Source organism: Ceratotherium simum, chromosome 8, assembly GCF_057802395.1.
Source record: "Ceratotherium simum simum isolate JZ-2026a chromosome 8, ASM5780239v1, whole genome shotgun sequence".
Classification (NCBI taxonomy): domain Eukaryota; kingdom Metazoa; phylum Chordata; class Mammalia; order Perissodactyla; family Rhinocerotidae; genus Ceratotherium; species Ceratotherium simum.
This window is the reverse complement of record NC_141907.1, coordinates 84,912,528-84,928,325: the sequence shown is the minus strand read 5'-3', so window position 1 is coordinate 84,928,325 and position 15,798 is coordinate 84,912,528. Positions and strand designations below refer to the sequence as shown.

Genomic DNA, 15,798 nt, shown 5'->3' with positions numbered 1-15,798 from the left:
CAGTCATGTCCTTTCCAGAAAGAGAGGGCCCATTTAAATAAGGATAAGTCATAGATAGAAGAGGGACAATTTGCAAAACTCTGAGCAAGGTGTAGCTGAGCCACAGGGAAGAATGCAGTAAAACTGGGGCTTAGAATAGAGGAGCTGTTAACAGTCTTATGTCCAAAGAGAAAAGGGATGGAAGAAGTTCCTAGAACCTGGGAGGAGCTAGTCTTGTACAGAAAGCCGCTATAAGTGGGGCAGTGATCTTTAATAGGGATGTAGCCAGCCTAAGGGACTCCTCAAGGCGGGAGCCTGGGGAATGAATACCCTGGTCTCCCTCTGTTTCCGTCTAATTTTATGTTAAAGCACTTTGTTTGGAACCAGTAGAAGCCAGGAGCATAGGAACCCTTAGATAGAGTTCATACAGGTCTCATGGAGCAGAGAACTGAGAGAAGAAGGGTGGAAAGTGGATCTGGAAAGGCAAATGAAAGATATCTGGCCTATTCCACCCCCTTTTTTCCCTGTCAGCCTCCACTCTTGTCCTTCATCTGGGTTAAAAATGCATGTCCCCAAGACAGGGAATGAAGAGTCCCATCAACTACCATATCATCCCAGTGTGATACCAATACAGTAATATTGCAACCTGAAACTAAAATGTTGGCCACTCCCAGTGTTCTTCATATAAAATACTGGGGATGGGAGAGGGAGAAAAGGTGCAATTAAGGAACATAAGTTTAACTTATAGCTGCTCCTCACTTCTATGGCTGGTCATAAGGCCTAAGCTGGTAATTATAGCTGCCTCCTTCCACTCTACATTCTGTATTTACCTCACTGTCTGGCATCACCTTGACTGACTAGGTCCTTTTCCAGTTGGAGTGACCCAGACCTTCGTTCTTGCAAGATCTGAGTCCTTGGTGGTCTTGTCTTCACTGGGTTGTAGCCATTCTTCCTGGACCACGACTGTTGGGAAGGGAGTGCTAAGAAGTGCCCCACTGAATTCCTTGAGTTCCAAGCATTGTTCTTGTCTTTATTCTGTAGCAGAAACTCAGGTCCTCCTGATCATTGAGTGCCATTATCCTAGCCAGTGTGGTGACTTCCTGATCTACCTGTTGGTTTAGGGACATAAAGAACCCTAAATTTAGTTTCCACTTCCAATGAATCAGAAAATAACCATGTTTCCTGGTGGAAGAATTACTCCGTTGGATGTTAGGGCCTTCAGACTCACCAAGTGTAAGGTCCTGGGGACAGGAAGCAAGAATTCTTCAAGTGGGTTAGTAGATGTAATCATGAGTGGGCCACTCTCGCCTCCACCCCTTGGTACTGGACCTGTGCATCCTCTACAGTGGTGATAGCCCCATGTATTTGGCTGCTAGTGTGAGGCATATATATACATCCTATGGGCAGAACTCCACCCTCTCAGGGTGTTCTGTCTTGGCTTGCACCCTGGCTGAGCCTTCAGCAGGGCATTCCACAATTCTGTCAAGCTGGTTGCTTCTATGAGGAAGCAAGTGATATGATTTGTGAATTCTAAGTATTGACTCCATTGTCTCACTTCTTTTGCTGAAAAATGGTTTGGAGGCAATTTATACAGGTTACCTTGGCTATATATCAGTTGTACTATAAATCCACGAATGATGGTGCTAGCAGAAACAGTGAAAGCAGGGGACGCTTATTATATATGTCTATCATTGGGAGTGGGAAGAGTACCTCCTTGTGATGGGAAGGATCCAGTGTAATCATCCTGCTGCTGCACAGAACCAGCTGGGCTTTCTTGCCCCATTGAGCATGCCATTTTGGGGGCTCAGCATTGACCTTGGCTTTTGACAGATTGGACCTTCTTCAGTGCTGCTAAGCCAGATCCTCCTTGGTAGAGAAAGAGATTGTTGAACCTGTGAATAGTCTCTATCCCCACTACTCTGACTGCTTTGTATATGGGCCCATCAAGCAGACACTGGGATGGCTGATGAGAGATACCAAGTGACATTTATCATCAGATTTTCTTTTTCACTTTATCATTGAGACTGTCCTCTGTGATACCCTCTTATGAAATTTAATGGAATAGAATTATCTTCACACCCTGTGTCTTTTATGAGAAGTCCATCTATATATTTCTTTCCAGATCTCTTTCCCAGCAATTTCCAATTTTGTTTTTTAAAAGTCTCTGACCAACTAGCCAAATTTTTAGAACCCACCCATGAGTTAGTGTAGATTTATATCTCAGGCCATTTCTTCTACATGAAGTTCAACACAACACTCAAATGTTCTGCCCTCTTGTAGGATTTCCCTTTATCAATATATTTTAAGTTCATTATGAGTAATTGTACAGCTGGCTGGTGCTGGCACACTTAACAGATCTATCCACAGTTAACTGGCTGTAGGGAATTTCCCATGAAAGCTTATTGTTGTTGAGGGAAAAGAGATGAAGCATTAGGTTTAGAAACTGTGGGAATCTGAATCACCTGCTGTTGCAATTTGTGTCTTCAAGACTGGTGTGGGCCTATTCCTGTACATACAATTTAATAATAGATGCTTATATGAATAGCTGATTTTATTGGCTTGCTGGATCAGATAACATCCAGTTCACGCTGGGCATGATCTCATGGCCATTTAATGTCCCGTGGGCACAAGCTAAGTCTCTACAAGGACCCAGATATAAGGAAGGAACTGCTGTTGAGAAAAAGAACAGTTAATGGCAAAAGAGGACATGGATTTATCCTAACATCCTAGGGGTCTGCACTATGATTCTCTGATCAGAGCTTGCCAGCAGGCTCCTTTCAGCATCTCTGTCTGCCATAGATTTTTCCAATTCCACTGGGTATGCTGGGTCAGAAGACTTCTTGAGAAGTGCTGTGGCAGGAAAGCTTGCATAGACCTTGCAGAGCCCTTTCATATTCTGGGCTTCCCTAAAAAATGCAGCCTACCTATGCGTAACCATTTCCGTATACTTCGAATATATGAAAAACCCAATTAAACCTCATTTCTTTGGTGTGTTGCATACAGCCACTTCCAGCACCGATGATTATATCATTTAGGATCCCAGTAGAAACAGATGGAACACTCAGAATAATTTCAAGAAGATTTATTTGTAAGGTGTGACTGGCGTATGAGAGAACCACAGGGGTAGTCCCTGAACCAGGGATCAGCAATGGCAAAGTGGTTTCCACCCCTGGACCCAAAGGGCGGAGGGGAGGGAGCAGTCACTGGAACCTGCGAAGAGAGTTGTCTTGAGAAGAGGGTCATGGACAGCCTGAGGTGACCACACAAAGGCGTAGCAGAGAAATAAATACCCTGACTTCTCTCCCTTTCTCCTCCTCGGTTCCCTCTAGGGCTCCCCAGTGGTCAATCTCAAATGGAAACCGAGGGGGAGGAGCCTGTGGAGGTGGCCCATTTGGGGCAGCACTTCAGGACAGAGAGCAGGGTGAGAGAGTGGAGAGTCATTCTGGAAGGGCAGATGGGAGCATTTATCACAGGCTTGAAGTTTGAATCCTGGATGTTCCTTTCTGGACTATGAATTCCAACAAGATGGAGATTCTTGGGGCCTGCCCAGTGGCGTAGCAGTTAAGTTCATGCACTCTGCTTTGGCAGCCTGGGGTTCATGGGTTTGGATCCCAAGTATGAACTTACACACCGCTCATCAAGCCATGCTGTGGCGGCGTCCCATATACAAAATAGAGGAAGATTGGCACAGATGTTAGCTCAGGGCCAATCTTCCTCAGCAAAAAGAAAAAAAGGATGGAGATTCTTTTATTTATATTTCTGTCGTCAGTTCTTAGCACAGTTCCTGCCTGCTATAAAATGATTGCTCAGTAAATAAAGTAGTCTAATCCCAACACGTCGTGTGTGACTTTGAGCAAGTCATTTATATTCTTGGATTGTCCTTTTCCTCATCTCTAAAGTTGGTATACCAGTGTCTGTTCTATTTCGATCATGAGGCGGTTGTAAAGGTCATAAGAAAAGACAGTAACATATGGAAGTGCCTTGTAAACTGTGAAGTGCTGGGTATGCAAGATATTAATTACACCTTTCAGATTCCTTTCCTCCTTACCCAGTCAACTCTGTGATTCATATAGCCGTATTAACTCAGATTTCATACTTTTCACGAGGGTTTTACTTTCTGGCTAATTAATCTCCTGACTGTTTCATACACCTTGAACTTCAGAAGGTGAAAGTTCAAGAGCTTTCTGCGAGAGTGTATTTATGCCCAAGCTCAAGCATCCTTATTAAAACTTTTCCTTTTTTCTTTTTAACAAGTCTCTGTACCCCCTCACTTTTCTAAAGCTCTTTTTTCTGTAGAGCTTAATTAATTAATTAATTTTCCTCCCTTTTTTCTCCAATAATCTTGATCAGTATGCTCCTGAATGTATTCAAGGATCACGCATGAGAAATCTTTTGTCTTGCACACTTTTCTCTTAGGCAGTTTTTGTTTTTCTTCCTTGTGATAAGGCTGTGTTCATCTGCACTTTGTTAGATAAAGTGATCTATGTGACATCATCATCATCATTCACAGAGCACTGAGCAGTTTATAAACATCTCATTTAATCAGCACAATAATCCTGTGAAGTTAGTTGGTAGTATTATTTTCTCACTCTACAGACAAGGAATCTGAAGTCAGATTCCAGTTTTTTTCTTTAAGGACTTTATTTTTTTTAAGACCAGTTTTCGGTTCACAGCAAAATTGAGAAGAAAGTACAGAGATTTCCCATATATCCCCTGCCCCCACATATGCATAGCCTCCCCCATTATCAGCATCTCCCACTGAGTCAATGCGTTTGTTACAATCAATGAACCTATATTGACACGTTGTAATCACCGAAAGTCCATAGTTTACACTTCCCTCATGGTGTTGAACATTCCATGGGTTTGGACAAATGTATAATGATATGTATCCATCATTGTAGCATCATATAGAGTATTTTCACTGCACTAAAAATTCTCTGTGCTCCGCCTATCCATCCCATTCCCTTCCCCAACCCCTGGCACCCACTGATCTTTTTATTGTCTCCATAGTTTTACCTTTTCCAGCATGTCATATAGTTGGAATCATACAGTATATAGCCTTTTCAGATTGGCGTCTTTCACTTGCTAATATGCATTTAAGATTCCCCTATGTCTTTTCATGGCTTGATAGCTCATTTTCGGGGGAAGGTTAATAATATTCCATTGTCTGGATGTACTACAGTTTATTTATCCATTCACTCACTAAAGGATATCTTGGTTGCTTCCAAGTTTTGGCAATTAGGAATGCTGCTATAAACATCTGTGTGCAGGTTTTTGTGTGAATATGTTTTCAGTTTCTTTAGGTAAATACCAAGGAGCATGATTGCTGGATTGTATGATAAGAATGTGTTTAGTTTTGTAAGAAACTGCCAAACTGTCTTCCAAAGGGGCTGTACCATTTTGTGTTCCCACCAGCAATGAATGAGAGTTCCTACTGCTCTACGTCCTCGCCAGTATTTGGTGTTGTCAGTGTTCCCAGTTTTGGCCATTTTAATAGGTGTATGGTAGTTATCCCCTCATTGTTTTAATTGTCATTTCCCTGATGACATATGATGTGGAGCATCTTTTAGAGGCTTATTTGCCATCTGTATCTCTTCTTTGGTGAGGTGTCTGTTAAGGTCTTTGGCCCAGTTTTTAATTCGGTTTGTTTTCTTATTGTTAAGTTTTTAAGAGTTCTTTGTATATTTTGTTTAAAGTCCTTTATCGAATATGTCTTTTGCAAATATTTTCTGCAGCCTGTGGCTTGTCTTCTCATTCTATTGACATTGTCTTTTCCAAAGCAGAAATTTTTAATTTTAATGAAGTCCAGGTTATCAATTATTTCTTTCATGGATTGTGCCTTTTGTGTTGTATCTAAAAAGTCATCACCATACCCAAGGTCATCTAGGTTTTCTCCTATGTTATCTTCTGGGGTTTTTTTTTTTGCATTTACATTTAGATCTGTGATCCATTTTTTGTGAAGGGTGTCAGGTCTGTGTCTAGATTCTTTTTTTTTTTTTTTGGCATTTGGCTGTCCCCTTGTTCCAGCACCATTTGTTGAAAAGGCTATCTTTTCTCCATTGTATGTTGCCTTTGCTCCTTTGTCAAAGATGAGTACACCATATTTATATGAGTCTATTTCTGGGGTCTCTATTCTGTTCCATTGATCTATACACCTATTCTTTCACCAATACCACCCTGTTTTAATAACTGTAGCTATATAGTAAGTCTTGAAGTCGGGTAGTGTCAGCCCTCCAACTTTGTTCCTTCCCTTCAATTTTGTGTTGGCTAGTCTAGGTTTTTTGCCTTTCCGTATAAACTTTAGAATCACAAAATAGCAAGTTGCTGGGATTTTGATTAGGATTGCATTGAATCTATAGATGAAATTGGGAAGAACTTGACATCTTGACAAAATTGAGTCTTCCAATTCATAAACGTGGAATATCTCTCCATTTATTTAGTTCTTTGATTTCTTTCATCATAGTTTTGTGCTTTTCCTCATGTAGATCTTGTATATATTTTGTTAGATTTATGCCAAAGTATTTCATTTTTTGAGTGCTAATATAAATGGCATTATGACTTAAATTTCAAATTCCGCTCATTTATTGCTGGGATATAGGAAAGCAATTGACTTTTTGCATGTTAACCTGTGTCCTACAACTTTGCTATAGTTGCTTATTAGTTCCAGGAGCTGTTTTGTCGATTCTTTTGGATTTTCTACATAGACAGTCATGTCATCTGCCAACAAAGATAGCTTTATTTCTTTCTTCCCAATGTGTATATACTTTTTATTTCCTTTTCTTGTCTTGTTGCCTTAGCTATAATTAAGTAACTTTCTGAAGGACACAGAACAAGTAAGTAGCAGAACAGTATTCAAACTCATGCCCATGTAATGCTAAGGCACACACTCTTTAATCATTAAGCTAGCTCGCATTCAGTGCTCCTTTCATGGGCATAGATTTTATACGTTTCTTTGCATATAACTCATCTTTTGTTTGTTGTCATTTATAATTCCTTTTGCCATCTTCATTGTGTCTTTTGGTGGGTCGCTACTTTTCTTTTTGGCTTGGTGTTCTTTTTATCAGAGCTCTTCCTCTGAAAAATTCTTTCAGCATGGGATGTGGAATTTGGAATTGAACTTTTACCTGCAGTGGTTGTACACTTACCAATAAAACTTATTTTTTTCATCAGTAAAACGTATAGACAACCATGACAACATATTCATTAATCATGGCTCATCTTGCCTCCCCCAGTGCAGAATGAGGTCTGACTGTGCTCGTGCTGGTCTTTGCAGCCATTAACCCAACACAGAAAGTTTCACTTTGGTGGGATGACACCTCCCTTTTTCAATGCAGACCCAATTCAGCAGGAGGCCTGCTTCCTCAGCTTGACCTTGTCTGCTGGTGACTCTCGAGTCGTCACGGGTTCACTTCTCCCCCTTGCTGGTTCTCATCCCATGGCTTTAATGTTTTGTTTTCTGAGTTAAGATAATATATAAGTCAAAAAAACCCATAACACTCCATATAAGAGAAAAAGAAAAAACCCAAAGATTAACCACAGTACTATCCCCCAGGGACAGCCATAGTTAGCATTTTTATATATATCCTTCCAAATATGCTTGCACTTAGACCATTATGGAATTATAATAATAATTATTTTTACAAAAAGGTGTCCACTAGACATGCTGTTTTATAACTTTTTTTTACTTCAACACTATGTTTTGGACATCTTTACATGTAGAGAAATATAGATATTCATCATCTCTACTGCTCTGCGTAGTTTTTCATCGCAGATATAAGCCATGTTTATATGATCCATTTCCTACTGAGCGATACCAAGTCCTTTCTTTTTCTTTCTTCCTCCTCCTCTCCCTCCTTCTCATTCTTCTCTACCTCCTCCTTTCTATTCTTCCTTAAACCGTTAGACTTCAACTGTTCAATAAGCGCACATGCTTTCTTCATTTTGACTTCATAGTCTTTTTTTTCTTTTGCTTTTTGCTCCTTCCCCTCCATACTTATGTTGGGTTCTACTTAGTCTCCCCTCTACTCTCATCACTCTGGTCCATGATATACTTTCTCCCTTTCTCTGCTTACTCTGCACTTTGCTTTGGTAACTAAGGTGATTAGTAACTAAGGAGAGAGATGTTAAGAGCCTTGCTGCTGATTACACAGTGATTCTTGTCAGAGCCAAGCTAGAACTCAGGTCTCCGGGATTTCAGACCTCTAGTCTTTTCACTAGATTGAGTTGCGTCATCATGGCTGAGGTTAGAAGTAGCATCACATTTAGTGTACATGTCAAACAAGGAAGCAAGCAAGCAAACAATAACAGCAACAAAAATAGAAAAGAAAGGGAGAGAGGAGAATATTCACTAACTTAAGTAGAGGGACGTGAATTCAGTGTTCCCTCTGCTCAGTGACTTAGTTCCAGGTGAATTAAAAAAGAACTCTTTGTGGGGCCAGCCTGGTGGCATAGTAGTTAAGTGCGAGCTCCGCTTCAGTGGCCCAGGGTTCGCAGGTTCGGATCCCTGGTGCACACCTATGCACCGCTCATCAAGCCGTGCTGTGGAGGTGTCCCACATACAAAATGGAGGAAGATTGGCACAGATGTTAGCTTGGGGACAATCTTCCTCAAGCAAAAAGAGGAGAATTGGCAACAGATGTTAGCTCAGGGCCAATCTTCCTCACCAAAAAAAAAAAAAAAAAGAACTCTTTGTGAGTGTTTACCTACCTTCATTTGTTCCAAAACCATTCAAAATATATGACTGTTAACCTACCAAGCAGTGCCATGTGAGACCCAAGCTTATAGAGCTAAAAGGAAGTGTAATAAATAGAGTCAATAATATCTGTACTTAGCAGTAAGGGAATCATGGCTGATGTATTAACTTAATTTCTTTTTCAGAATTAAAAGAGTTTGTATACAGTCTCTGTATGTGATATCAGGTGGTCAAGACTTGGTCTCTTAATCTTTTCCCTAAACCCACAAGTAAATAAGGAAATTATAAATACGTGCTGAGGTAAACTGAGTTGGAACATGAAAACAACTGGTCTTGTTAAGTGTATCTTGGCAGTAAGTTTTTGCAAAGCCAAGGTCACTTCCTCTGTGGCTTTTCCTAGGTCCACCTTTGTTTCTCCTTTGGCAGTAATCGCTTCCTGCTCTGGGGCATTTCTTACCCAAGCCACCCATTTGACCTGTACTAAATCGTACTTGTTTGTTATGTGTGCATTTAAGATACATCAATGGTTAGATTAATTAAACAAGGAGGCCGTTAGACGAGGTGGCTCTAACGCCGTGGCGCCCACATAAGCAAACCATAATCTCAGCCCGTAAGTGCCCCAGGGTTACGAAATCGAAATCAAGAGCAACCCATCACGACAGCCAACTAGGCTTTAAGCCAGAGCCAACCGATGATTTCCTTGCTTTGCTTCACTTTTCTCTATAGGAGTCCCTCCCCAGCTCCTGTTGGTGGAGTGCTTCTTACCACTTACAATTCGATGCTGCCCGATTTGAATTGATTTTTGCTCAAATAAACTCTTAACATTTGTAATTTGCCTCCGTTTATCTTTTAGCACTATAAAGTAAAAAGACCACATTTTAAGACCAGATGAAATTCTTTTTATGCTGATGAGATTTGCTTTTTAAAATAAAAGGAAATTAAACACTTATTCCAACATTGCTTCAAGTGTTTAGAAGAGTTTTTGAGAGGAGGGGGCATTCTCCTTGTGAGTTGCCTTCAGATCCTACTACAAACGAGGTGTCTCCCCCCACCCCACCATAAGTTTGGAGTAGCACAACAGTTGCTAAAGAAGCCTGCTCATTTCCCTTGTGTCCCTGGGTAAGTTCACCAACCTTTCTGTGCTTTAGTGTCCTCAACTATAAAATGATCATAGTAGGACTCAGCGCATAGAATTGTTCTAACGGAGTTAAATACTTAAGTGCTCAGAGCGGTGCCTGGCACATGAGAAACAGCGTCAGCCTTTGGTGACTGTGTCTACGACCAGGACAGCTGCTCTTCCTCCACCACTGCTGCTACCACTACGAGAACCCTCCCTCCATACTGATTTACAAAGACATTGGCTCCAAATGACTTCCGGCTGTGTCTGCAAACAAAACACATCCCCCAAGGAGGAAGGTTTGCCACTAACGAAGCAGTGAAAAGATGTATTGCAAGATCTAAAGTCAGTCCTGAAAGAGGAGTCCCCCAAGTGTTCCGAGCAGTGGAGCGACTTGGAAGTACATGTCCAGTCCCTCCGATGACTGCTCTGAAGGCAGCCCCCCCAGCCGGATAGAGAGCGCACATTTCAAAAAGTCAGTCATACACTTTACGTCTCGGTTCTCCCAAGGAGATACGCTTCTTGAAGACAAAAGCTGTGTGTTCCACTTCTGTGTACTTCCGTGGCATCTGGCACACTGTTCAATAAATGTGTTGATTAGCTGCTGAGGTTGAGTCGAGGAGAGGAAAATTAGGAATAAAATGTTCTCCAGTTAATTGCAAATTGCTTCCCTACTTAAAAATGAATTTGCATTTTATTATCTTTTTTCTACCATTTCTGGAAAATGCTTTAGTTGGCATTTGTCATTCGATTTTATACAGTTTTGTGGCAATTTAATTTCTTCAAAGGGCCCATTGTAGGATTTTCTTTTTTTGTTATTGATTCAAAATGGAAAGAAGTGTTAGTGGAAAGGCAAGCCTTTTCTGGTCATACTCATGAAATTTGTGGAGAAAATCATCGACGTTTAGAGCTGGTAGGGACCACGTCATTGTAGCCTGAATACCCCCCAGCACACTGACTGCCTGGAACGGTGCACACTTAAGTTATTGAAAAATAAACAGATCTCTTAGTCCATCCTCTTCATTTCACAATTGAGGAGACTGAGCCCAGATAACTTGCTCACAGTCGCACAGTGGTATAGGAGGGATTAGAATAAATGTTCCTTGATGTCATCATGTTTTAAATGTGGATTTGATGTTTAAATTGTAACATGGAAAAGACTTTAAATTTAGTCTTTGAAAAATTCCCTTTATTTTAAAGTATGTGAATAAATCAAATTCTTAGGTTAACATCTGTTAGATTTTAGGAAAGCTGTACTAGGAATTTGTTCATACAAGTCAAAAGGATTGTTTTAAGGTGAAAACAAAGTAAAATGTCTTTTAAGTGGCTGGTTCAAGGCCTGTCAATTTATTCATTTCCTTTCCCCTACCGTGAGTCTTTTCTCTGCTATATATGATTAGGAATTCCTATTGACTCTGAAAGACTTTCTCTTGGAACCATTTGTTTCTCTCAATACATAACACATCTCCTCCTTCTCTGTATTTATTAGACTTGCGAGAAATGTTGGTTATCCTGTTGATTGATTTTCTGTTATTTCACAGGATGGAAAAAAGGAGCCAAGTTCATGTACCTGTTTGAAGGGGCCTAAACTATCAGAAATAGGGACAATTGCCTGGATGATAACGCTCTGTGACGCCCTCCACAATTTCATCGATGGCCTGGCGATTGGGGCTTCTTGCACCTTGTCTCTTCTTCAGGGACTCAGCACCTCTATAGCGATCCTGTGTGAGGAGTTTCCTCATGAGTTAGGTAAAGGCTCTGCTCATGTTGTAAAGCCCGACACTTCTTGGTGTCAGGGGAGTGAGACATTTCAGGTGACACAATCTTAAAAATCTTGCTGATGCATCAAAATGAAGGAGCCCTTGTTCGACATTGATGATTATCTTTTATCTCATCCCAAAAGTGAAAGAACGATTCACTTGATCTTTTCTTCTTCTTCTAGGGGACTTTGTGATCCTACTCAATGCAGGAATGAGCACTCGACAAGCCCTGTTATTCAATTTCCTTTCTGCATGTTCCTGCTATGTTGGGCTAGCTTTTGGCATTTTGGTGGGCAACAATTTTGCTCCAAATATCATATTTGCACTTGCTGGAGGCATGTTTCTCTATATTTCTCTGGCGGATATGGTAAGAAATTTTAATATTTCATCTTGTTTTAATTTAAAATTTAGAAATAAATGTTTGGATTATGATTTGACTCAGTGCAAAAGGAAGTCCTTACTGTTGTAATTTAGAACATTTCTGGTTCAACAGATAACTCTTCTTGAGTAGTTTGTACTAATAGTAATTTGAAAGTGATTCTCATTGATTAAAATCTATGATCATATTGATAGAAGATGAAATGATTTATTTCATGAAGTGATTTATTTTAATGAAGTAGAGATATTTCCCCAGGATTTTTGCCATGTGCTGGGTAAACCTTGTATTCCATTATAGTATGTCCTCATAGGACTTTTCCCCCTGTTTTGTGAGGATGTCACATCGAGAAGGGAATAACTTGTTAAAGTAAATAGCATTTTGTTATTTCAAAGTTCTAAACAGTGAGAGCCATTTGGGTTAAACTAAAACTGGTAAATTAAAATTGGACAATGTTTACTTGGGTCGGTATGTATTTGTATCGATGTTTGTGGCTGTGCTGTGTCTCTGTCTTTGTTTATGTCTCTGTATGTGTAAGAGAGAGAATATCAATGGTCCTGTGTGTTTTCAAATGGATCATGGACAGCTTTCTAGAAAATGAAAGTGTGCTAAGTGTATGCCAATCAAGAAATGTTTCCTTTGCATTTGGAACTGAATATGTATTACATGCATAATTTAATAATTTAATTTCCTTCATCTGCATTCTTAGCTCCAAATGATAACTGTCTCCCCGTGTTCATTGTTCTGTGCAGACCCTTATAAGAGCAAGAATTTCATCTCTTAGAACCATCACTACATTTTTATTTTTCTTCACAGAATTAATGTCTCATACTGTATGGATATTAGGTCATCATTTCTCCTTTCTCTGATATGAGAACAGAATCTGTTAGAGTTGTTCAGTTTAAAGAAATAACACTAGCAAATGATGCTGTGTGTACTTACAGCAGTTTTGCTTTTCTCAGAGTGGTTTCATAGCTTTCTCTCATCTCATCCCAGTAACCATTTCCTTGAGTCAGGCACACGGATTGACTGTGCGCTCTGGAGACCTCTAAGGTGCTTTGGTACAGTGCGCCACTGCATACAGAGCAAATCATTTTGGAATATGTTTTGAAAGGCTGCCATTTACACATCTCCTCATGGAGCCTTTCCAGAAAGTAGAAATTATCTGCTGAGAAAGGGTAGATTTTTAAGTACAAAACTTGGGGTTTTAATTGCTTTCACACTAACGAGATTGTTAATAGTCTTCAACACTGGAGCAGTGTGTAATTTATTTTAAAAGTTTATGATTTTGTGAGAGGTAGAGCAAGCAGAAGGAAACAAGTTGAAGAGAATAGGAATTACATGTATAGTGGTTCTAAAAATTTATTTAATCAGCTACTATCGATGGATATTTCTGCACCAGGCCTGGAAGTTGTGAGGCCCTAAGGACACTAGGGTGAGCCGAAGAGGCCCAGTCCTGTGTCCCTGGGCTTTCTGTCCACAGAGAGGGGAGCCTGACTCTCAAACAGAGTCACACACGTGACTAAAGAACTGCAGATAAGAAAATCTGTGAAGCCCAAGGAAAAGCAATATATATGAGGAGAGATGATAATAGGGGAATCTGATGTAGGTTAGGAGGGGTGCTAAGGGAAGCCTTTCTAGGAAATTGTGATTTAAGCTGAAACCTGAAGGATTTAGCTCATTGAAAATGTGGAGGGAGAAGAGTGCAGATAGGGGTTTTGGTGGGTGTGAAGATTTTGAGGATGGAAAGAGGCTGGATGCATTTGAGGTCCTGAAGGAATGTTATGGATGGACCATAGAGAGCAAGGAAGAGAAAGAGAGGGAGGGAGGGAAGAGGGAGAGACGAGGCATAACATGAGGTGAATCCCGTCCTGTGGTTGACTCACTTGGAGAAGACTGTTTTAGTGCTTTTATTCTTGTTGGTGTCTGTTAGGGCTAGAGATCCCTTTATGCTAATCTATACTAAAACATTTAAACCTCTGAAATAAGTGATCAGCCACCCCCCCCACCGAAATCTATAAATGACTGTTTTATGTTTTACCACAAGATGGCAACGGTTATCTAATAATATGTCTTCCTTGTAGTTTCCGGAGATGAACGATATGCTGAGAGAAAAGGTAACTGGAAGAAAAACCGATTTCACCTTCTTCATGATTCAGAATGCTGGAATGTTAACTGGATTCACAGCCATTCTGCTCATCACTTTGTATGCGGGAGAAATTGAATTGGAGTAATAGGAAGTGAAAGATGGTGTTGTTAGTGAAGGCATCTAATAAATAAACACTTCTCCAAAGGGGTTTTTAAGCTGATGCTATTTAGCGAAAAGATAATTTTGTTTTCAACTATGGGTCAAGGAAACTGATGGTTAGTTTCAGATTGTGAAACAGACCGTTATTTGTTGTTAACAATGCTTCAAAAGGCTTTCAGTTCCAGCTGAAAAGCCTGGTGTATGAGATCTTTGGTAAACACCCACTTTTCCATGTTTCATGCATATTCAAAAATCATCACAAAGCAAGAAACATGCATTCTATAATCATTTAGACACAGAGACCCAGAGAAGAATACAGGCGAGGTTGTATAAGCCTTTAAACCCCTATGGTAGGATCAAAAGTTCAGTGGTTTCAGAGTGGTTTTCTTTTAATGAATTTGTTCTGGTGCTTTCATGAGCAAGTACATTGAAATGTGGAAGAGAATCAAAACGTATACAACACAGATATAAATGATTCCAAGGCCTTAACTAACCCAGGAAAGAAAGATTGCTCACAGCTTTTGCTCTGTTTCATATTTCAGGTAGAGACTTGTAGGTTTGTTTTGAAAACCATCCTAAAATAATATGAATTATGAAATCAATGAAGTTTTGTTAGCCCTACTAAGTTCAGACTTTGATACTTTATCTCTAAGTGTAAATTCTACTAGATTCCCTAAAAATCTAGAATTGCTTTTTTATGACTTATGTTGTGATTGCACCACAAGAAGTGTCAGAACAGTATGTAAAGCTGATGACAACTCAGTTCAGTGTACAGTGTGTTTGCTTTGTGAAGGTGAAGAATATGTTGGTTTGTAGAAAGAAATGGAATGTAATTTTAAGCAATTTATTTTTAAAGATGAACACAATTATTTAGCAGGGGATATTTTAAATAAATGCAAAATAACAACTGGACTGCTGTGTCAAGGACTGATTAACTAGAAGACATACGTTCCTTATGGGTGATTGAGAGTCATTCAGAAAAGACTTGTTTTGTGTTCAGCCTACATTTGTCCTATATAGTATGCTTTGGGAAAGCAATTCTGCACACCATGGTTATTTTTCTACCTTCTATAAAAGATGGAGCCTGTTTACTCGTTTAGCAGATATAGCAAGTTGGTCTAAAATTGAACATCCTAACCCCAATTCACACTCCCAAGTCACTTAAAGAAAGATGATTTTGTTTGTTTGTGAGGAAGATCAGCCCTGAGCTAACATCCAATGCCAATCCTCCTCTTTTTTTTTTCTTTTTTTGCTGAGGAAGATTGGCCCTGAGCTAACATCTGTGCCCATCTTCCTCTAAGAAAGATGATTTGAGGGCCGGCCCCGTGGCTTAGCGGTTAAGTGCGTGTGCTCCGCTATTGGTGGCCCGGGTTCGGATCCCGGGCGTGCACTGACGCACCGCTTGTCCGGCCATGCTGAGGCCACGTCCCACATACAGCAACTAGAAGGATGTGCAACTATGACATACAACTATCTACCGGGGCTTTGGGGGGGAAAAAAAAGGAGGAGGAGGATTTGCAATAGATGTCAGCTCAGAGCCGGTCTTCCTCAGCAAAAAGAGGAGGATTAGCATGGAAGTTAGCTCAGGACTGATCTTCCTCACAAAAAAAAAAAAAAAAAGAAAGA

At 40.2% G+C, this 15,798-nt stretch overlaps 1 protein-coding gene across 1 annotated transcript in view; it reads left to right on the top strand.

Annotated features, from left to right (window-relative positions):
- Nucleotides 1-15,084, top strand: part of SLC39A8 (solute carrier family 39 member 8) — an 86,543-nt gene extending 71,459 nt beyond the window's left edge. The window contains exons 6-8 of the mRNA XM_004431027.3: nt 11,330-11,537; nt 11,731-11,915; nt 14,009-15,084. Of these exons, the coding sequence (XP_004431084.2) occupies nt 11,330-11,537; nt 11,731-11,915; nt 14,009-14,158 (543 nt within the window). The 3' untranslated portion in view covers nt 14,159-15,084. The remainder of the gene's footprint in view (nt 1-11,329; nt 11,538-11,730; nt 11,916-14,008) is intronic.
- The last annotated feature ends 714 nt before the right edge of the window (nt 15,085-15,798 follow it).